This window comes from Aplidium turbinatum, chromosome 14 (assembly GCF_918807975.1).
Source record: "Aplidium turbinatum chromosome 14, kaAplTurb1.1, whole genome shotgun sequence".
NCBI lineage: Eukaryota > Metazoa > Chordata > Ascidiacea > Aplousobranchia > Polyclinidae > Aplidium > Aplidium turbinatum.
The window spans coordinates 4,806,504-4,829,988 of NC_137485.1; the positions used below are offsets into that span (position 1 = coordinate 4,806,504).

Below are 23,485 nucleotides of genomic sequence, written 5' to 3' on the forward strand. Positions count from 1 at the left end.
AATTTCTTCAGACTATGGTTTGTAGCAAGAATGCTGACCCTAAAATAGCTTCTATTGGACAGGCTATTATGCAAGCAGCAAGACCAAATGCTATTACTGCTCCCCTACAGTTAGGCTTAGGCGTGCAGATGCATCATCTGTTCCAGTCAAAAATGCTTGTTGACTCTTGTTTGTTGTTTGAAAAGTATCCACTTGTACCTAGCCAAGATGTCCAAACTTCAGAGTGAGATGCCTCTTGTCCACAAGCACTTCATGGAAGGACATCACGTTGTTCGTCGCACAGACAGATGCTGGGCTGGTCTCTGGACTGACCTGACAATCGAACAATGTTTAATGAGGAGCCTGAAGTCAAGGGGTGGACTTACAAGGGGACGTGGATTGACAGAGACACAACGACTCATCTGGGTTCTATCTGCACCAGCATGCGCCCAAGTAAATGAAACCATGCAAGAGTTCACAGGGGTGAAATTTCTCACCAGTGAGCAACATAAAGAGAGTACCCCAGCAAGGATGAGCAGAGATATGAAAGATCTTCAAAATCTAATTTAGTATATGACAGTGAGAAATCCATTTCGAAAGGATGGCCCACCAAGCCTGAGAAGCATAGTGAAAGGCATTGCAGCTCATGACAGTGTCAACTGTGACTCAGCATGGGATGTAGGTATGAAAATCCTTGCACTAATGCCTGGAGTAAGGGTGACTGAGCATTCCTTCAGAAAGAAACACAAAGCCATCACCATGGGTGCAAAAGAATCGGTCAAAGTCAAGGACAGGGAAGTGAGTGTTGATCCCATCCTTCTATTTCAACGTTTAGTCTGTGCTGGCACAACAACGAATCAGCTACCAGAGGTATTCCAGTATGAACTTTGTCAATTTCCATCAGCTTTGATTGAATCAACGTCCATCATTAGACCAACCAACAAGGCCTCCTTGGCTGACTTCTTGTGGTCTTCATCAATTGAGTCTGCTCCAAAACCATCTAAGCCCTTAGTCCAGCATGTACTAGATGGAGGTGCCCTGCTCCATAAACTTCCTTGGACAAAAGGAGCTGCATGGGATGAAATCATGCAGATGTACACTGATTATGTGATGTCCAAATATGGAGCCTGTATTGTTGAGTTTGATGGTTACACAGATTTGCCTTCCACAAAAGATGGTGCTCACTTCCGAAGAACTGTTGGTAGGATTGGGGCTGAAGTAATCTTCGATCCATCAATGAAGCTCCAAACCAAAAAGGAAGACTTTCTTGCTAACCATAAAAATAAACAGCGACTAATCTATATGATAGGGGACAGACTCGAAAGAGCAGGATGTGTTGTCCACCATGCCAGAGGAGATGCAGATGTCCTGATAGTAGAAACCACGATGTCATCTGCACAGCAACAAGACACTGTAGTTTTAGCAAGTGATACTGACATTCTGATTTTGCTCATACATTACAAGAAGAGTAATACTACACACAACATCTGGTTACAAACAGCATCTAAAAAGGGCACTAAAAAACCATCAAAGCGCTGGAACATTTCAGTCACCAGAAAACTTCTTGGAGACACTGTGTCAAATAATCTTCTCTTTGCTTCTCTTTGCCCATGCACTGCTGGGATGTGATACCTCTTCAAGGGTATTTGGAATAGGCAAACAGAAAGCTGTTACAAAACTAAGAACTGATAAAAACTTCAGAATAGCTGCAGCAACTTTCATGTCATTCTCTGCAAATGCAAATGATGTTGTAAAAGCAGGGAAGTTGGCTCTAATTGCCATGTACAATGGAAGGCAAGATGACAATCTTGACGATCTGAGATATCAAATTTTCTGTGGAAAGACAGCAAGAAGTGCGACTGCAGTAGACCCATGTTCTCTTCCCCCCACATCATCAGCAGCGAGGTTTCACAGTCTCTGGGTATATCATCAAGTGCAGATGTGGCTGGGTCATGAGACAGATGTGCCACCGGAACAGTGGGGTTGGCGTTTTAGTGAAGGCAGTCTGGTGCCTGTGATGACCGACAAACCTCCAGCTCCATCTCAGTTCCTGGAAATGATTGTCTGCAACTGCAAGACCGGCTGTTCTACATTTCGATGCACATGCCGGAAATCTGGTTTAGAATGTACAGTTGCATGTGGTGAATGTCATGGGTCATGTTCAAATTCGTCATTAGGCCTAATGGAAGACATTGACTCTGATGATGATGCCTTGGTTTCAACTATTAATTGTTTGATATCTTTTACAGAACTAAATTGTGCGAATTAGGTTAAACGATAAGGAAAAACGAAAATTTTTGAGACTCATGGCGGCCATTTTATTTTTATATTTTGTTATAAAATTTTATTAGGACAAATTTTTATCTCATTTTTCAACTTTCCAGTGTCTGTTTATAAATTCCTTGTACCAGAAATATAGAACGAGCTCTTTTACAGAACTAAATTACACGAATTAGGTGAAAAGATACGTTAAAATGAAGATTTTTGGGACATATGGCGGCCATTTTGTTTTACCCCTAAAAGGGGTGTTCCACTAAATTTTTCGTGGCAGATTTTCAGTATGTTATTCTGTATGATGTAAGCTTTCAGAAAATGTATGGGTCAAAACATTTGCAATTAGTGGTGGGTCAAGCCCTATTTTGAGCCGGATTGACTGGACTAATATATACCGAATGATTACATGCTCAACTCTACTAACGATTTTTTGGAAATACTCAATAAATTCCAGTGTGCTTCCAATCAACTGATGGTTAGTTTCGATGTAAAGTCATTATTCACCAATGTTCCTTTAAAAGAAACTATAAACATTATCGCCAATTGTATTTTTTCGCAAGACCAACCCAACCAACCACCTACCAAAAAAGAAATTTTTATAAAACTGCTGCACATCGCCACCGAAGGTACGTTTGTATGTTTTTATACAAAGACAAATTATATAAACAAATTGATGGTGTGGCAATGGGCTCGCCTCTGGGTCCAACGCTTGCTAATTTCTTTCTGGCACATATTGAAAAAAAGATTTTTTCTGAAACTGATGTGAACTGCCATCCTAAATGAACCTACCTTATGTTGACGATGTTTTTGCCATATTTAATGATGATAATTCTTGTATGCAGTTTCTCAACATTCTCAACTCGCAACATCCTAATAAAGCTTTCACGGTAGAAAAAGCCAACCAGACCATTTCCTTTCTCGATGTCGAAATTAATATTAATAAAAACAAATTTGACACTTGGGTTTGGCGAAAACCAACCAATACCAACCTCCTTCTCAATTTTAATGCTGTATGTCCTTCTACCTACAAATCTGGATTAATTGAATGCCTGCTAAAGCGAGCACAAGATATTTGCTCTAATTTTAATAATGAAGTCAATCGTTTACGGTCTTATTTTATTGCGAACAACTACCCCACATGGTTTTTCAATAAGATGCTGAGGGGATTTTTGGATTCACGTTCTACGCACTCTCAAGCGGACGAGCGTGAATGGAAAAACTTTCTTACGGTTCCCTTTGTGGGTATAGCATCGAGACGCTTTGTCAGTAATATGTCTACTTTTATCAAAATGAAGTGCAACGTGGATATTGTTCCTGTGTATAAAACGTTCAAAGTTGGCTATTATTTTCAGCTTAAATCTAGGACTCCCTCCTACTTGTGTTCAAATGTCGTGTACAAGTTCACTTGTTCGCATGACGCGAATTGTACATATATCGGTATGTCTACGCGGCATTTGGCCACGAGAGTGAGGGAGCACTTAGATTTAACTAATTTGAACAAACAAAGTGCCATTAAAGACCACATATTCGATTGCCAAACATGTTCAAATAACAAACCATCCTTGGAGTCGTTTAGAATTATGCGTAAATGTTCCACCGAATTCGACACTAAAATCCACGAGGCTTTGCTAATAAAATCAGACAATCCTCGCCTCAATACACAGTTGTTTGCCTCAGGCGCTTCTTATTTACTCAACGTCTTTTCTTGATGCGTCATATGATGCCTCTTTGCTTCGCGTAATTTAAACGTCATGTGATGTGCCTGTCTTCTTTGCTCTGCCGTTTCATTTTATGCATTTCGTTTTCAATTCAGTGTTTAGATCATTTATTCATTTTCATTGTAGATATGATAAGCAGTTATTTTTTTTTTGTTACTTGATAAGGGCTAACGTGTGTATGGCCGAAAACGTTTGTAGCTTATAGTTTATGTTCAATTTTAATGGATTATGTTAAATGCCGTGTGGTTGCTTGGTTGTAGCCTATATGCCTGTGGTTGAAGAAAGTGACCTCTTTACCAAAATTGTAGTTGTGCAAGATGACGCAACAACTAGCCCTCGCTGAGTGATACTCTGTCAGAATATGATAGATTTTTTTACACTTTTGCTATTCAAGTTTTGACTATCAGGTCAGTTTACAGGTTTTAGCGTTAACACCTTTTCTATCAACAGTCATGGACAAATCAAAAATGAAAAAGATGTTAGACTGAATTTTAGATTTTACAAAAATACTGCTGGAATGAAATGAAACCTTCATACAGTAACAAATTATGCTGGAATGAAATGAAACCTTCATACAGTAACAAATTATGCTGGAATAAAATTAAACCTTCATACAGTAACAAATTATTTTACAAAACATTAAAACTTTACAGATACTCAGTAGGCTACACACGTAGTGTAACAAAGTTAATTTTCGCTAGTTGTCTGGATTTGTAATTTATCTGACCAAGAAAAACTGCCTGCCCGTGACGTAGGCCATTTACAGTCTAGTAGTCTACAGTGTACATACTGGTGGTTGTCCATTAAAAACAACGTTTCCCACAATGAAAAGAAAAATATCTAATGCATGTAACAGCGACCTTTCGTAATGTAGCAGTAACCTACACTTTCCATTTCAACAGAACATGAAATCAGAAAAGAGTGAATGCCACATAAAACAACAAGCCACTTGTGTTCTAAAGTCACAAGTGTCACCATAGATACGACTACGCGCTACTCAGGATACAGATTCTTGGTGGTTTACTGTTAGAAAAAAATTAGCTGTTAGTTAAAGCTTGAGTAGGTATTAAAATATGGCCAGGCGAGAATGTTTGTTTAGCCCGACGAAGAGTAATTTCGATGCTAACAATGGTCCATATTTTACAATGTCAGACATATACAACCAAGCAACCACACGGCATTTAACATAATCCATTAAAATTGAACATAAACTATAAGCTACAAACGTTTTCGGCCATACACACGTTAGCCCTTATCAAGTAACAAAAATAATAACTGCTTATCATATCTACAATGAAAAATGAATAACTGATCTGAACACTGGATTGAAAACGAAATACATACAATGAAACGTGTGTTGAGGCCAGGATTGTCTGATTTTATTAGCAAAGCCGTTGTTTGCCTCAGGCGCTTCTCATTTACTCAACGTCTTTTCTTGATGCGTCATATGATGCGTCTTTGCTTCGCGTAATTTAAACGTCATGTGATGTGCCTGTCTCCTTTGCTCTGCCGTTTCATTGTATGTATTTCGTTTTCAATCCAGTGTTCAGATCAGTTATTCATTTTTCATTGTAGATATGATAAGCAGTTATTATTTTTGTTACTTGATAAGGGCTAACGTGTGTATGGCCGAAAACGTTTGTAGCTTATAGTTTATGTTCAATTTTAATGGATTATGTTAAATGCCGTGTGGTTGCTTGGTTGTATATGTCTGTGGTTGAAGAAAGTGACCTCTTTACCAAAATTGTATTTTACAATGTAGATATTAACGACTTGTTTTAGCTTGATGCTGCGAGTTCGCTGTGGTTATAGCGAGTTGCACAAGCTTTCGGAACACTGTTCCCTAGCCATGTGCTATGACGAAGAGTGCGATGTCATGTGCTATGTCATGTCCTATCTCCACCACAATGTTTCAATATCGAAGACAAAAAGTGACAAAATTAAAAAAGTACGAAGTATCAATTAACTTAAAGTTTTCTTTTATACTGAACAAGCTTTTTGGAATACGCAAACATATTGCTGGCAAATAACCGATTGCAACTGCAAATCAAGCAGGCTAACTGTCAGTGCTGCATTGGCAGCAAAACCGACTGTTTACCAGGGCCATCACCACAGGGGGCCTACCATCGCCCAGTTGAAAGCAGCCTGAAATTTCTTATAAGCAAGAAAGGCAAAATCGCCGAATTGAAAAGCAATAATCGTTAGCTTGAAAATTCTGATATTACGAAAAGTAAAGTAAAACGTTTTGCACAAAAATACTTTCGGCAAAACGTGATACGAAACTCACGAACTCACCATCCCATAACGCTTCACTAACATTTGAAGGTAAGTCAAAGTTTTCTTTCAAAAACCCTTGAAATTCTTCTTTAGACCTTTGAGACGAAATTCAGCGAAAAAGCAAAGAAGAAGGCCAAACAACTTTGAAATATCAACATCACTTTTAAACAACACCGCAATATAGTAAGTCACATTTTATATCAACCCCGCCGCATAAGCCTAAAAAGTTTCACAATTTAAGCTCCATCTAACCCTTTCCTTCTCAGCGTTGCCGTTCGGTAACACTAAATAAAATAAACAAATAATTTTTTTTTTCATTTTTTCTTTTTTGAAGTCATTACTACCTCATGAGCGCTTTAGAAAAATTTTCCCGCCCAAAATAATAATTCGGGAAGGAAAGGGCTAGATAGACTTTAGATAGAGTAAACAAAATTGAGAAAAAATTGGAAAAACATTACAGGTTGTTGTCAAATTAAAAAATTGAAAGGTAAATTGTTAAAAAATAATGAAAAGCCAAATTTGTTACCAAATGAAATAGGAGAGAATTTAAAAAAAAAATGAACCAAACATTTTAGGTATTCCGCTACCTTTCAAGAAGAAGATATTGTCGCAATCAAACATCGTTGCTTTTAAAACAACTGTAGCCTATTTGTAGGCTACTAGGTCCTTTGCAAATCGTTGGTGAATGTGACAATGGTGGTTTATTTCTGTCCAATTATGTTCACGTGGTATTTGAATTGAATGTCACACGTACAACTCAAATTTGAAACAAGCTAATCAAACAAATTTTGAAAAATGAGTTCAGGGGGACTTTTGGATTCGGGACCCAGATGATTTAGGGGCACAGAGTTTATTCAGGAAAAGCGAAAACAAAGAAAACAACACATATATTTTAAAGTATTTTTGTTTTCTAAAAGTGTCTTACTTAGGAAGCCGGGCTTTCTGCGGACACCGGGCCCTTCTCTGCTTAGTGCAGTCGTGCAGCTTAGGCTATAGATTGCTGTTTTTTGTTTTTGTTTTATGATGCTTGGTTGATCAGCAACAGCTTTACTTTTAACAGTAAAACTTTTCCAGACTTCCAACACTTCTTACTTCAGTTGGAATCTCTCTTCGCGTTGCCTTTATACTTCCGAAAGAAGTTATGTTTTGCTCTAAAAGCCACTCTCCTAACGCCACTGAAGTGTTCAATCAATTGTAGGAAATGTTACGTCCCTGCAAATCAATGTTTTGTGCCAACTACGATACTATTGTTTTCAATATGTCAGCCCTGTTAGCTCAATGGGTACTCGCCCGGCTCAAGATCAAGCGGCGCTGGTTCGACTCTCGTGGTGAGCAACGCATTTTAGGACTCCCTTTGCTTTTCAACCTTTTTTTGGAAGTTAACTGCTCAAGGGGGGGCCGTTTTTGGATCAAATTCAATCAGTTGTTACGTGTTATCCGCTGGTGTAATTTCAACAGAAGTTGCACTGGTATGAAAAAAAATCATTTGTCTATAAGTTTGAAAAATCTTTATTTCAAAATTTTATATGTTAAACTTGATATTTCAATTTTTGCAAAGGTACCCAAAAACGACAATTTTGATTTATCTTGCCGCTATTTAATTACCATGCTAATCCGATTTCATGCAAAGTTCTGAATAACAAAGAGCTCGATCAACCGCACGAAGTGTGTGTGCGGTGTGCCGAATCATTGCATTGATAAAGATTTACGCCTTGCGAGCAAATCTTATTGTAGGCTACTCATTGATTCTAAAATAGTTACAATCAGAGTAATATTGTTACACCAATTTGAAAAAAAAACTGCGTTTGTTCTTTTACATTTTTGTCCTAAACTAATGCTTTCCAAAACTTATGGCTAGCTTCTAGTTTTAGGGAACAAAACTTCTCATAAGTAACACCTTAGCCTGCTTGAATAGCTGTTTACATCTTCGTTTGTGTATTTTAGGTCTACAATTGAGTTTGTGGTATGAATATTTTTAGTAGAGAGAAGACAGTTGAACAAGTTGTTGACATTATCTGAAATTTCTAAGTTCAAATTAGGTGCTTTTGAAATTGTGGATTTGTTTCAAGTCGCATCACAAATATTATGCAGGCTGCATCATAAGTCATTTCGCTTGCGGTTGTTTATAAACATGACTCATAAATTACATCCACAAAAAATACAGCATTTACATCAACAAAGCTAAGTTCGAAGCTCACTTTTTATTGAAGATTCTGTCAATCAATTTGGAAATACATTTTTAGTCCGCCAGCGTCGAAACAATGCAACTGCGAATTGAGGATCATGCGTAAACAAAAGAAATGTGAAATAACCCACAGTCAGCATATCTACATAAATTTAACGTTTACAAATGTTGAATCAATGTAAAAGGACTGGATTGCTGACTGGGTCCTTATTGTTTGAAGCACAAAAAATACGCCTAAAGCCGACAACATCAGCAAGGCAGCGAATATGTTTCTGGCCAAAAAAAAATTAACTTTTGACTTCAAAGATAAAAATGATTATAACGAAGCTTCAAAGTTTGTCGTAAAAAATATTGCAGAGATACAATAAACATAATCATTTTGTGCCAGACTGTGAGAAGACTTCCTACATTCTTTCCAAACATTTGCATGATTGCAAATTATTTTCTATAACTTTATATTTCCAAAAAATGGCTTCTTTGTTGAAACAACGTGGCTACAATTCTATAAAAAATTCATAGGCCTACTACATTGAAGTAATGAAATGTTTTATAGTGATTTTGCTGATGACGTTTTACAACATCCGAGAAGTAAAAAATAATAATAATGAATTATTTTACAAAACCGTGGTTTGCAAGCGCTTCACAAAAATTGTTGGGGAAAATTTACTATTAGACGTAAAACATTTGTAAAAGAAAATTGTCGGTCTATCTATTTAATAATGTTTATTACGCTGTTATCGAATTATCAACTGCCTGTATTGTCTACCTTTGTAGTTACCGGCCAGCTTAGGGCAGCATGTAAACTACGCGTTTATGGTATTTGCATCGTGTTATGATTCTCGAAAATTTCCCACAAGGTCTTTATTTTTATCGTGATATTTTTGTGCTTTTTCTGTCCTAAACTTGAAGTCATTGTGCAGCACAATCCACATCTGTTTTTAGACTCAGTCTTCATTGAAAATCTTTTGTGTGGTGCATCATTTCAAGTAGTGTCTTCCCCTAAACTGTTACACAAACCGCCCAGAACCAGGTTGATTATGTATCTTACAGCTGTTGAGAGCCCGTTATTGTATGTGTGGAATTATTAGATGTCTGACTAAATTCATGCCAAAGTCGAGCAAATTCTGCTTTCGGGTCCTTGCCGTTATTTACTGTATTTTTTGTTGATAAGTTTAGGCAGCATTTTTCCAAGATAAATGAAGACATCGGTATTGTTCGTCACTTGGATTTAGTTTTCTCAGCATTATTTATTCATTCTTTGATCCACTAGTTTGTCTCACTTTTGGTATAATCGGATCGTTTATAAATGGCGGGTCTTCACAATAGCCGGCCTCTTATACATTGGTGTAACGTATTCAGATGTTGAATCAATGATCAAGAAAGCTGATTCGTTGTTTGTCTTATGTGACGCCTGGCTTTATGCCTCTTCTACATTACAAAATATTTTGTAATGTATATTTTGTAATGTAAGACAAGGCATTATCATGTTTATTTTGCGCTCTTTGGAACAACACACAGTGCACTGTGAAACAAAAATGCAAGACATAACAGCAAGTAGGCAACATAAAGCAGGGAAGGGACATGTAGCCATCGAGTTAGCTGCTACGTGTAAATGGAGCCTATCTCATAATTTTGAGTGTATCTCACAATTACTGTTTGCAAAAACGCTATTTCTCCGGCTTCTCCCAAAAGCATTGGCAGTGATACATTTCCTCAATTGCAAGTTTTGCCAATGAGAGCATTTCCATAGAACGTTTAATTCGAAACCAGGTTTTTCGTGTCTTTACCCAAGGGTAGATTTCTTATTGCAACGTTTTTTATTCGTCAATGAATATTATCTGCTTGAAACATCTGTTTTGAATAGTTTGTGGCCTACATTGCCTACTATTTTGATCATGGATTGCTATTGTTCGTAGAGCTGATAACGCAAAAAAACGTTTGCTATTATTGTTTCCAATTAACAGCTTTGTGATCACTGGCTTTTCTTTTGTGGCATAAGAAATAACGCGCTTTGTGTTATTGAGGTCAAACCAAACAAAGGAAAACAAGAGGATGTTTCTCTCTGCTCGCGCATATCGATGCACAAAGCAATTATGAGCTTATGGCTTGTCATCGCAATGTAATCCATTTCACGCTTTGCTGGAAGTTAGCCTGAAATAGCAAAAATTCACCAAAATCTTGAATTTACAAGAAAACTACACAACTTTTAGCATCAAATTTAATATCATCAGATCCGCCTGGCAATTTTAGGAAAAGTCAAGAAAAACCAAGTGCATGGCGTTACTGTGCTTCAAGCAATCAAAGGAAATATGAGGGGGGGGCCAAATCTGGCCTCCCTTTGAGGAGCAAAGTGTTAGGACTGCTCTCCATTCAGGGGCACTTAGTGAATGAAATAATTCCTCGGCAACAACACTTCAACAATCTGAAAACTTTACTCTGCCAATCTCGGTAACCGGCCTTGCGTCAAGCGTCTCTACAAGTATGCGAAACTACCAGGAATGACCTATCAAGGCTTTGTCAGTCCGAGGATAAAGATTCAAAAACCAACCAACTAACATTTCTTCGGTGACACATATAATGCAACTGAAATATTTTTACTGACTTCTAACCTACACTTCTGTCGTGGAATAAAGAAATGGGTGCTGAAAGACTTAAAAGAATTCCGTACTTTGCTACCTTATTAGGGTTAAACTGTTTAAAACCTATACGTCTTTGTGCCCGGCTTTTGTTGTGTAGGTCTATTAAACAATTCTCATAATTAAAATTGTATTTAAAATAAATCGTTTGCTATTGCTATGTTAAACTATTACCTTTGGACGAGAAGTACAATGCTGATGTTATCTGCAATCAACTTCACTTGCTGGTTATTATATTTTTATATTATTTAATTGTGCATTCTAGGAATTGAGAAAGCTGCTTTTAAGGTGGCTACAGCCTTATCTAAGTAAACAATTTCAAATTGACATAACTGACTTTGTTGATTACTTTTAAAATTAATGGTAAACTTAAGCTTCAACGCCCAGTGTCTGTACAAAGCCAAGTAGCTTACATGCTTTCTGCAAACAAAAGCCAATCAACAAACAACGAATGTCACAATTTTGTTAAGTTTGCCACACAATACCTAGCCATACTAAAAGGATTTCTTTGACTTTATGCATGGACTTCTAAATAGTAGCATTTGGACTGGAAACTCAGTGGGCAACATGAGGCCAAACAGTTGGTACAACAGTGGGCCAACAGCCAAGTAACTAACCCTGTTGGCCCACTGTTGTACCAACTGTTTGGCCTCATGTTGCCCACTGAGTTTCCAGTCCAGATGCTACTATTTAGAAGTCCATGCTTCATGCTATTCACAAAGCTAAACTTAGAACCAGCCAACCATAACCGCCACAACCTTTTCAAACTAACCCTTCCATAGCTGCCGTTAGCTCTCTCGCATGTTGGCTTCAAAAACAACAAACAAAACACTAAAAAAAGGAAGGAATCTGTAGGTAAATAACTTGCATTTTCGTACCAAAACCACTTCTGGATCTACTCGACAATTGTTTTGCAACCCTCGGTTTTATTGATTCGGTGTTTGTAGACGTTCAATCAATGCAAACTAACCGATTGATTTGCTGTATCAGATACAAGCAGCAATTTTTCTTCAAAAAGCTTTGCGTTTGACTGAGTCACTTGATAACTTTACGTTGTCCATTTTGCTTGATTTTCGGAACCTAAATTGCGGTGGAATGATACGAGTATTCTGCATGCTTGACTCATTTACATAAACGATTTGTCTGGCTTGTGAACTGTAGCTGCAAGCAAAATTTATGCAGAGCTTTTGATTTTTGTTAATTCTCACAGCTCGTGTGCATGCAAATACCAAAGCAGCACTCGACGGCCGACGAAATAAGTTTTTAGAATTTGTCACGCATGGACAGATACAGGTATTGTATTTCAATGTTGCCCAAATAGTTTTTGATTTATCTCAAAGTTCATGCAGAAGATAAATACGCATTGCAGGCAAAAAAAACTCTTCAAATTCTTTTGGCAAAAAGCTTTAGGCTACGTCCATTAAAAATCTACCTTCGTAGTTAATTTCCAGTTCCCATCCATGGCATTGTTACAAAAACGCCTTTGTCAAAATCCACTACAGCAACGTTGCAACAGAATACATGTGTACAGTGTACAGTGTACATTCCCTCTTTGAAATACACCCACATGAAAAACAAAGATGCCAGTTTGTTTGTTTTTTGTTTTTTTTCTAGAGAAAAAAAAAACAGTTTGTGAATCCGATAATAAACCTCATTATGATCAAATGATGTTCAGTTTAAAAATCGGTTGCAAAATTTATGTCCAGCTTATATTCTAGACTGCATATCAGTTTTTTCTATTGTTGATTCAACGTCTGCAGAAGTTGAATCGATGTAACAATAGTTTGATGTGGGCGCTATAGCTTATCATAAAATATTTTACTTTCAAGAACCAACTCGAAAATTGCCAGTTTTTTCGCAAAACATTTCCTTGTGACCAAACAACAAAACCCGCGGTTGTTTTGATGAGTTACGCCTTTTTTGATGTTTTGTATGTTTTTTTTAGTAGAAGAAGTAATGAAAGTTTCTAAGCTCCTATTTTTTTCCGGCCCCTGATCCAAGAGAATCCCCTGTCAACGCTCCTGGCAGTACGTATAGCTACTACAGACTATACAATACATGAGGTGAGCGTGTTTCAACTGTTCCATATTTTCACATAGTTGAAAATTTGTAGTTATCAATTTCCTATGAATAACATAGGCTTGTTAGGTGCAAACAATCGACACAACAAACCTCATTGTGTTGCAATACAATGGAAATGAATTGACAAAAGGGAATTTTCAATGTAAAAATCTTTAAAAATTCAAAGAAAATGAAGGAGTGTACCAGCAAACATCTATAGGATTGGCCCATGATACTAGAGAAGGATCCACAGAGGATACAAACTGATATGAATGAATCAACAAGTGAATAAAAAAATAACAGTTAACCTCTCAAGTACATGTAGCTCCACACAAGAGTGAAATTTACATGCCTTTTGACTCTTTTTTATTTCTTTAAAAGTAATGTCTAAACCAGAGGCGTGCAACATACGGCCCGCGGGCCAGAGCACGGCCCGCGGTACCCATTTACGTGGCCCGCACATTCTTTATCAAGTAGCCCATTATTTTTAAATACTTTTCACTGTTAGATCGGAGGATGTTGTTATTTGTAACGTCATCATTAGCATTATTGACTTTTAGCATTATTACATCATTAGCATTATTGTTGCGTCATTAGTAAGCGTTGTAGAAAACCGCCTTGTTCTTCTGGCAATAATTCAGTAACATAATCTTACTTTATGGGTGCAGTGTGGTGAATATATTAATATTTATTTTACAAAAAGCTTAGCATAGTAAAAATGTCTACAAGTAAGAAAAGGAAGGTTGATTATGAAAGGCGGAAGTTCAACAATGAGTGGTGTATAAATTACTTCGTTGTTCAACACAATCAAGATGTCGTTTGCCTGATTTGTCAAAACACTATAGCAGTAATGAAAGAGTACAATATCAAGCGTGCAAAACACTCTGATAATTATTATAGCATGATAGCATTGCACTATGAGAGCAGTTCTTTTTCAAAAATGAAGCTGTTCAAGACAAAATGCAGGAATCAGCTTACGGATGAGCACTTGTCAAGTCAACTTCGAGTTGCCACTTCCTCCGTCAAAGCTGACATTGGCAAGATCTCTGGACAGAGAATATATCAGACATCTCATTAATCACTCACTCAATGTGTAACTTGATTGTGTGTACTTTTCTATTAAATAGTTTTTTTATATAAATTCATGTGTTATTCGATAGACTGGCCCTCAGCATCATTATAATTGTACGTTGTGGCCCATTGCGATAAACAGTTGCACGCCCCTGGTCTAAACAGACATTATTGACCCAAAAAGAATGTCTAAAAAGACATTCTTTTTGGGTCAATAATGTGTCTCACTCGGCATTTTCAAATACTAACAATGTTCGGTTCCACATGTCTATAATTACATTTTCTACTGCAGTTGCTGACAAGACCAAGTTGAAAGTTGATAACTTTGGCTAGGTTGTGCAATCCCTGAAGTAAAACCTCGCATTAAAAATCCAGTTGCTTAACAGTAAATTAAGGTATTTCACTAAAATGTAGCATAATTGAGAAATTAACAAAGTCTAAATCGCTTTTGATGCTACAGTAAGTTGTATGAATTCGAGTTTGAAGCACAAAACTGTTTGAAGCACAAACCATCAGCTATAATATAGTGATCATATAGCTGCTATATGATCATTGCTTAAGGAGGCGTGTTCGAAAAAAAGCTTAGAAAGGGTACCACTGTATTAAACCCAACGATCCAAAACTGTTTACACCAACCTACCAACCTCGTCGAATCTTTTGATATTGCTATATTATCATAAGTCATAAAAAAAGCAGCTGGTAACAAATTGTTTTGCCAGGACGAATTTAACGAAAAAGACAGAACAAAGTACAACCTGATTGATCTCTTCAGAACGCGTCGAATGCTCATTATGACGTTAAGCGTTATGTTTAACTGGTGGGTTATGTGATGGTTCTTTGTAATTACAAGGATGTCGTTTTTAGAACTGCCTTTTATATAGTTGCATTTTCAAAACAAAACGTTGAGAGTTGGTTGTACTTGAAAACGTTGTTACGTCGTTTGATTTGAACGAGTTTGTTTCCCCATAGGTTCGTCAACAGCTTCGTCTATTATGGGATTTCCCTGAACGCCGGAGCTCTACCTGGTGACATCTTTGTCAACAACACTCTAAGTATAAGCAGAAGAACCAGAAACTTAAAATACAATTAACGGTTTTACATTTTCTTAACAAAACTTGAAAATATTTGTTGTTGTGTATTGCAACAAAAACACATTTACTTTTCTACTAGTCAGTTCAATAATAAACAGCTAATAATCAATTTATATTTGTTAGCAGCCAGATCATCTTCCGTTAAGCTTATTCAAATAAAAATGTTAGCTTCTTCTTCTTCTCTCGTATTGTCGCTATTTGTCAGGGCATCCGTTGGTTAGCCACTGCCTGGTGTCGTCATCGATGGAAATTAGGCCTTCCATACCATGGGGTGATCTATATAGCCGGCAATCCTTGATAATGTGGGCTGCCGTCTGCATTTCGCCACACTCACAAGCAGCACTCTCTGCCAAGCCCCAACGCAACATGTCTGCACCATAGCGTCCAACACCAGTGACCAACGGTTACGCCTTGATGAGGCAAGTCTAGAAAGGTCATGTCCCAGCTGGTTTTCGGACGGGGATCTGAATACTTGGCGAAGTGGGGACGTGCTGCTTGACCATTGTTTACACCCCGCCGCGTGGCACCACTGTTTGCTAGGGCTTCCACCAGAGGCTGCCAGAAGGTCTTGTGCAGCGCGTACAAATGGCTTTCTTGATTTTAACCGCTTTTAGCCTGATTTTAGCTGATTTTAGCCGCCGCTGCAAAATGTTAGCTAATTTAATCAATATAAGTTAAACTTATTCTATTTGAATAAGCTTAGCTGAAGATGATCTAGCTGCCAGCAGATCGAATTCGATTTTTAGCTGTTTATTATTAAATTGACTTCTGTGAAAATAATTTCATTTGCATTACAAGACATGTAACCGAGTCGTTCATATCAAGCACTGTTGTGTTCATTTTCTTTTGTTTATTGTGTTATGCTTTTTGTCTGCATAAATACTTCAGTAACAATTTCATACTTGTGGTATCCATTTATAACAAATTTGAGGAATCTTGTTTTTTGCAAAATTATAGCCATTGTCCTATTTTTTGCTTTGCTCGATTAGATGCAATTATATCTTTCATCACAATGTCAGTTTAACTGTTTTGTCGAAACAAAGTTTTATTTTATTCATATTTGTCCGCCAGATGGAGTGTTTGACATATTAGCAAACATCGTTTGCATGCTGCTGATCATCAGAATAGGAAGGAGGATTTTGATTTCTGTGTCGTTTTTCGTGGCCGGGCTGGGACTTTTAGGCAGTGTTGTAGTCAATGAATACGCCGGAAATGACGAAGGTAAGTAGTAACCTGTATCAGCTGGTGGTCATTCTTGGCCGTTTGTGATCGAACGATATGATGCAGCTCTTCTTCTTCACTTCATTAAATTACCTCTCACCTTGTCTAATGGCCGTTCCTATATTTTTAACCCTTTTCTGTGTCTGGCAGTTGTCCAGTAAACTTTGCCTTATTTTCACGTTTATGTCGACATTGTTTAAGCAGTATACTGTAGTTCTGTTTGTTTGTATAAAAAAGACAATGCATAAGTAATTCATAAAATATAGTAATCATTGTACAATTGATATATTGAAACATTACCGCATTGTTTGTGGATTGAATGACTGGTTTAACTTGTCATTTTACATTTGGATTTGCTCTTGCGTGGAACTCGAGTTGAAAGAATACTTTTTGATTGAAACAAAGAAGTGATTGCCTTCAAAGTCTTCATGGCTAGTTTCTGTTCTAATTAATCTTGTCAAGCTGTCATAGTACTGTAAATTAATTATTGCGCATGTTTGATATGTCACAATGCCTTCTTTATTCTTATCTTGTTCAGGACTGATGACTCTCGGTGTCGTGTTTGCCTTCATTGCCAAGTTTGGAATATCAGCTTCCTTCTCGACCATTTACAACCTTACCATTGAGCTGTACCCAACCTTGTTGAGGTAGGTTATATAGCTATAGCGTACAAACGTTTTCAACAGCTGGCCATACATAATGTTATTTATCCACATAAAGGCCAATCGATGTATTTTTCAGCACAATGGTTCTTGTCAGCGGCTTGGCTACCCAACCATGCATTCAGCATAGGCCTACAGTTGCATTGAAAATTTATTGATACTGGTAATACCAAAACGCTTGGTGGATCACACTAAGCCAAAGGTCTGCAGTTTGGTCACAGCTGCTGTATATTGACTCAAACAAATATGTAGTAGAAAGCGTCATAGCTCTGGTCATAGCATTGCAAAGATGAATGTGTTGCTACTACAGCAATGACATAGCTAGAAAGACAATTTGATGAGGCAAAAGCAACTCTTGGAGTGATCAATATTTTAATGATTGAAATAACAAATTTGTTCAAACATATAACCACTCAATACAACCAAAAAAATATGAAACGTTATTCAGCATATACAATATCAATTAAAGGTTATAATAATTTGAAAACATATTTTTGAGAGCAACAAGATAAAGTTTTGGGGAGGCGATTGTTCTCTCAAGCCTCCCTTCATTGTAGCTGTACGTCCCTGTGCTATAGACAGAATTGTAGCTTTTTGTTAAAGATGAATTTGTTGTTGCCAATAAACCTCTTTTTCACAATTTGGATTCTTAAGCTAGATGGCTCTACTGAAATTTATTTTATTTATAGCGTTTTTAGTCTGCATTAAAAGCTATTTTTGAACAACTTTGTTTTTTTTACATTTTGGTTTTTACAATCTCGTACAATTAAAAATCGATTTAAATTTACCGATGCTAAAAATTAAACCATCATGGCCAAACGACAACCCGCATGCTAAATCCGGCCCTTTAGGCCTATCTGGCCCGCCAGATGTTAAGATAAAAAAATAAATAATAATAATAATTAATCATCAAATCAATTTATTTTGTTCTTGGTTCTCGTATGCAATAGATCTCACAAAAGTGCTGCAATTCACACACAAACAATCTGTCTCAAAGTTGCCAGACGCCAAAAAATAATTTTTTCAGCAATCGCTCAGAGTAATTCCCAATCACAATTTCCTTTGCAGCACTTTTTTATTAAAAATCGTCCTTGTGCCGATGCGATTTACTAAAAGGTCTTTGTCGTCTTGAAAGCCAGGGATTACAGGGATTCATTCCATATTTTTTCCACCTTTTTCTTCCGGGGACCTCAAAACTTATTCAATTACAGCTATTTATTTAGTAACGGCCTGGAAATTGTCCCAAAATTGAAGACAAAACTTAAAGCGCAAATCATTTAACTATCAAAAGCGCATATCATCTATTTAAGTTAGATTAAGTTGAAGGACCAGCGTAGCAAGAATGGTAAACTCAAAAAAAGTTGGCATTCCGATTTAAAAAAGCTTGTCCAGTGAAGTTATGCAATTGTAAGGTGGTCAAATACTTGATTCAAGTGTCGGGTGTGAGGAGATAAAATTCTCGTTGTATACTAAGCCTTCGGCATTAAGAAAAGTAGGGTGGCCAGTTTCTTTCTATCGGCCGCCTTTCCTGCAGCAATTCCTGTATGCCCACCCAATTTATTATACCTGGGTAGAGGTGAGCGGTGTTTTTAGCAACCAGCTGAAGCCAGAGTCGAACCAGGTTTGCATAATTGAAAAGCCAACGCTTGCGCCCTCCCACTGCTACGTAATTGTATAAACTTCAAACGTTTAACAGTTGCACATGGTATTGCAGAATCAGTGCTGATTGATTTAAGCTAATAGTTACTAAGTAGTTAAATTACAAGTGTTTAGCTGGCCAGCTAAATTAGACAGCCAGCTTGTCCACTTCCGCCTGCCAAAATTTGAGAAATTTTTACTTTGTAAGCTAAAAAGTTTTCCCGTCCAATCTAATCCAAATCATCTTCAATTAAGCTTTTTCAAATAGAAAGAGTTAATAAAGTTGCAATTCTGCTTGTAGATGACTTAACAAATCAAAATCGATTGTTAGCTGTTAAAATTGAACTGATGGGCGTAAAAATAAATTTATTTGTATGACAAGACATCCAATGCAACTAAGTTGTCCATATCAAGATTTTCTGTGATTTAGATACCTATCAAAAGATTATTTCATCCTTTTTTTTTGTGAAATTATGATTCAATTTTAACTTTATTTCTGCATTGCAGGAGCAATGCGTTGGGAATTGGATCCTTCTCTGCAAGAGTGGCTGGAATCATAGCTCCATACTTTATTGTGTTGCAAGATTATGTTGTGTGGCTTCCAAATGTTGTATTTGGAGTGCTTGGTAAGTTAAAAAAAAAACGGATTGGAAAGCAGTGATGCTCGGTTTATTACAGCGATCGTATTGCAGGAGTGCTCACTTTTGCGCGGTCTCATTACAGGAGGGATCGCCAACGGTGTGTTGTAGGCCCAATTCATTATGTACTGCAAACGAATAATTGGAAAATTGGCGTAGCTATTGAAATAAGTCTTTTTTGGTTTGATTGATTGATTTTGATTTCACAGCGAATTGGCCACGCGCCATCATTGGAACCACGATCAACTATTATATTAACAGTGCCGTTTACTATTTATAACGCGATGATTTATCTTGCAAAACCTCAGATCGAACCTCTTCCAACCAACTTAGAAACTATTTCTATAGCTTTGTTTTATTTGTTTCTTGCTATTTTAATTTGATCCTGTTTAAGGATGAGCTCAAACTGAAAAAACAAGTTTAATAATAATTAATAGACTCATTTTCTGAAGTCCAACACCATCGCCTCTACGTGGCGGAACTAGTAATGCTGAGGATTAACCCGAAGCAGCCAAGATGGTGGGGCACTGTAGATCAGGACTGGCCGACCTACTATAGTAAACTCTTGGCCACATATACCTCGATGAAACAAAACTACAAAATTTGTTGAACAAAGTAAATGAAAGAAGTAAAGAATTTGGAATGGAAATGAATGAAAAGAAAACGGAAACGATGGTAATCACAAAGAAAAAAGAAAGTGAAATTCCAATCTGTCAAATTAAAATGAATGGAACAACTTTAAAACAAGTAAAAAGTTTTCGATATCTTGGGACAACAATAAACTGTGAAGCCAAAGATGATAAGGAGTTCAATATACGTATTGCTCAAGCAAAAGCTTTTTTCCAGCAAATGAAAACAATATTATGCAACAAGAACATATCTTTCGCAACCAGATTCAGAGTATTGAAGTGTTACATTTATCCAATTTTTAAATATAATTCAGAAACCTGGACAATTACCAAATCAATTAATAAAAGAATAAGTGGGTTTGAAATGTAGGCATTCCGAAAAATGCAGAGGATTTCCTGGACTGACAGAAAAAGCAATCAAACTGTTTTAAATTAAGTCAAACAAACAAACAATTTACTAAAAAATATTAAAGAAAAACAACTTCAATTTTTAGGACACGTGCTGCGAAAAGGAAAGTTAGAACATCTCTCTCTCACAGGCAAAATTGAGGGGAAGCGTGCCCAAGGCAGACAACGATTAACTTACTTAAACCAACAAACCGACAAAACTAACACCAACATACACCTAATACACAAAGCAAACAACAGAGAATCTTGGAAACTTTTCATGCAAGAGGCAGTCAATGCTTGGAATCAAGTGCTACAATCATCAATCAATCAATCAATCATTTTATTTTTCGTCATTAACGCGTCCGTGACGAAAAAGATACTAACTACAAAAATCGATATAAACCTACCAGCACGTTAACGAACGGGAAAAGGTGGCAAAACCTTGAAAGGTTTAAATAAAAGAAAAATAGACTCATTAGTCGTTAGCTTAAATTGTTTTTTTTTTTCAGCATTGAACATTCTTTTTGTGATATAAATACCATTTAGTGTATTATTAAGCGACGGCATAAAAGCAATCATAGTAATAAATTTTTAAAAGTTCCAAAAATCTATTTAAATAGGATTCTAATACTAATGAAGCCATACTTGTGTGGCGAAAGCTGCGCAATAAACTTGATTTTGCCAATTTAGTGTAGTACCCTACTCCGCTTTTTTTGATATTTCATTGTTGTCAGTCAAATCCTAAAATAAATAACTTTTTGCTAGCAATCATTGGTGGCGTAATATCACTGGGCTTCCCTGAAACAAACGGACGCTATTTGATGGAAACAATAGAAGAAGCTGAAGCATTTTACGAAGAAAAGTCTAACAACCAGAAGTCAGTATTTTTTTACATTTAAAACCACATATATGCTTGTTGGGTTGTTAAGCAACAAATACAATTAATACTACTAAAAAGTAACTCAATGCTAAGAAAAAAATCCAAGCAGACCAATTCACATCAAATACTGTACAGATACTATTTACTTTTAATTATCTTAACAGTCTGTTTCACTCGTATTATTAGAAGGTTCTCATTTAAATAGAATCCAATTATCGAATATAAACAAAATTGCTGGGATGTTATATAAATCTTTGCACTTTATATAAGTTTTAGCCTACTTTTACATAAACAAAATATATTTATTGTTTTTTTCTAAATTATTTCATTGATAATTTTTTTTTTTTATATATTTGCAGAAATAAACAACCACATGTCGAAACAGTTGCTCAAGACAAACGTCGTTTTGAAGACATTTTAACCCGTTTGTAGTTAAACAAACAACTTAATATTTTTTCATTTTCTACATTTAAAACGACTTTAAACTGCATCACGCCTTTGTCGTGGGCTCTTTAGATTATGATGTAATAATATATCATCGTGGTGGTTTGTAGTTTAACTATCATTTGCAAACGTTGAATCAATGTAAAAAAGGACCGACTTGTAGGCTGGGTACGTATCGTGCAATGCAAATTTCTTGTTTTCAAGTTTCATCACAATTGTAACGTGAGCAAAACTATAGCTCCAGTTTTCAAAATTATTGTTTTAGGAAAAGTTTTCTTTTAAAATTTGTTGTTTGTAAGTGATATGCGTGTGCCTGCTGTCTCTGCATGGCACACTAAGCAGGTATTTTCGACTTTTAGTTAGTAGGAGCTTCAACTTCGTACATAATGTAGTAATAATTTTTGTTCTTTTGTATATACGTAACACACATCATCGAAATGTTATATGAGTTTTTGTTATAAAACAAGTTTTGCGCGAATGTTTTTTGTTGTATCAACGTCAATTAGATTTTTTAATTGATTGTGTGGAAGTCTACTAGGAGGAGTTTTCACATAGCCCGGTGTCTTGTACGTTGATTTCAGCGCTTTACACGCCAGACAGCCATGCAAAGAATGTGACCGAAGGTTTGCTTCGTATATTGTGACGTCTTTTTACTATTTGTCAGACTACCAATTTACGACATTAACAAAGTTTATGTTTTGAACAAACATAAAATAACTAATGCGCTGCTTATGGTTCATAGCTTCTTAAAAGCTGTCAGGTATACCGGATGTGGAACGGAAGCAAGAAATACTTCGATTGAATTCGATAGCTTCTTTTTTCCACCTTTTTTCACAAAATGCTGCTGCGTTTACAATTGCTTATAAATCTGCCATCAATAGGTTACCTACTTATTTTCTGCCTTTTTTGACAAACTCAATCACTTGAGCATCATGCAAGTTAATAATTTTCTTCAATATTGTGCATCTCATTCCACTATTGTGTCTTGGTTGGTTGGTTTTGAATCTTTATCCTCGGACTGACAAAGCCTTAGTAGGTTATTCCTGGTAGTTTCGCAAACTTGTAGAGGCTCTTGAAACAGGGCCGGTTATCGAGATTGGCAGAGTGAAGTTTTCCGATTGTTGAAGTGTTGTTGCCGTGGAATTATTCCATTCATTAAGTGCCGCTGAATGGAGAGCAGTCCTGAAATGCGTTGCTCAAGCGCACACCTCGAACCAGCGCCGCGTGATCTTGAGCCGGGAGCGTAACCACTGAGCTAACGGGGCGGACGATGCTCACTAATGATCAAATTGTCTTCAAACAAAAAAAGTTGTTTGTAAATTGGAAAATTTTAAAAAAATAGTAATTGCTCCGTATCAGAAACAGGTACTTGACAATAAAGTAACATTATTTAAATCAAAAAATAAATAACAACAGAAAGATTTTGAACGTTTTTTGAGACAACAATGTTCTCAGAGAAACACTGTGTTTTAAGAAACACAGTTCTTTGAGAAACGCAGTATTTTGAGAAACACAGTGTTTTGAGAAACACAGTTCTTTGAGAAACGCAGTATTTTGAGAAACACTGTGTTCTCATAAAAACACAGTGTTTTGAGAAACACAAAATGCTCTCAAAGCATTGTTTGTGTTAAGATTTATGTTGAAGATTTATGATCCTTTGACAGCGAAAGACTTTTTTTCACCAATACGAC

At 36.6% G+C, this 23,485-nt stretch overlaps 1 protein-coding gene across 1 annotated transcript; it reads left to right on the forward strand.

The window, feature by feature from the left end:
* The first annotated feature begins 1,699 nt into the window (after positions 1-1,699).
* Positions 1,700-22,214, forward strand: LOC145782829 (uncharacterized). Its single transcript, XM_082594595.1, has 9 exons — positions 1,700-2,194; positions 3,096-3,215; positions 14,921-15,018; positions 15,171-15,253; positions 16,364-16,513; positions 17,052-17,160; positions 19,321-19,439; positions 21,236-21,347; positions 21,710-22,214. The coding sequence occupies exons 1-9, from the start codon at positions 1,700-1,702 to the stop codon at positions 21,780-21,782; spliced, it is 1,359 nt and encodes a 452-aa protein (XP_082450721.1). The 3' UTR covers positions 21,783-22,214.
* The last annotated feature ends 1,271 nt before the right edge of the window (positions 22,215-23,485 follow it).

Bases quoted from the DNA above. Each gene is read 5' to 3' on its own strand.
- LOC145782829 (XM_082594595.1), top strand. From the start codon at position 1,700: ATGTCATTCTCTGCAAATGCAAATGATGTTGTAAAAGCAGGGAAGTTG. The intron at 3,216-14,920 runs GTTTGGCGAAAA...TTGTTTTGCCAG, and splicing joins AAAACAAATTTGACACTTGG to GACGAATTTAACGAAAAAGA. The intron at 16,514-17,051 runs GTAAGTAGTAAC...TATCTTGTTCAG, and splicing joins ATACGCCGGAAATGACGAAG to GACTGATGACTCTCGGTGTC.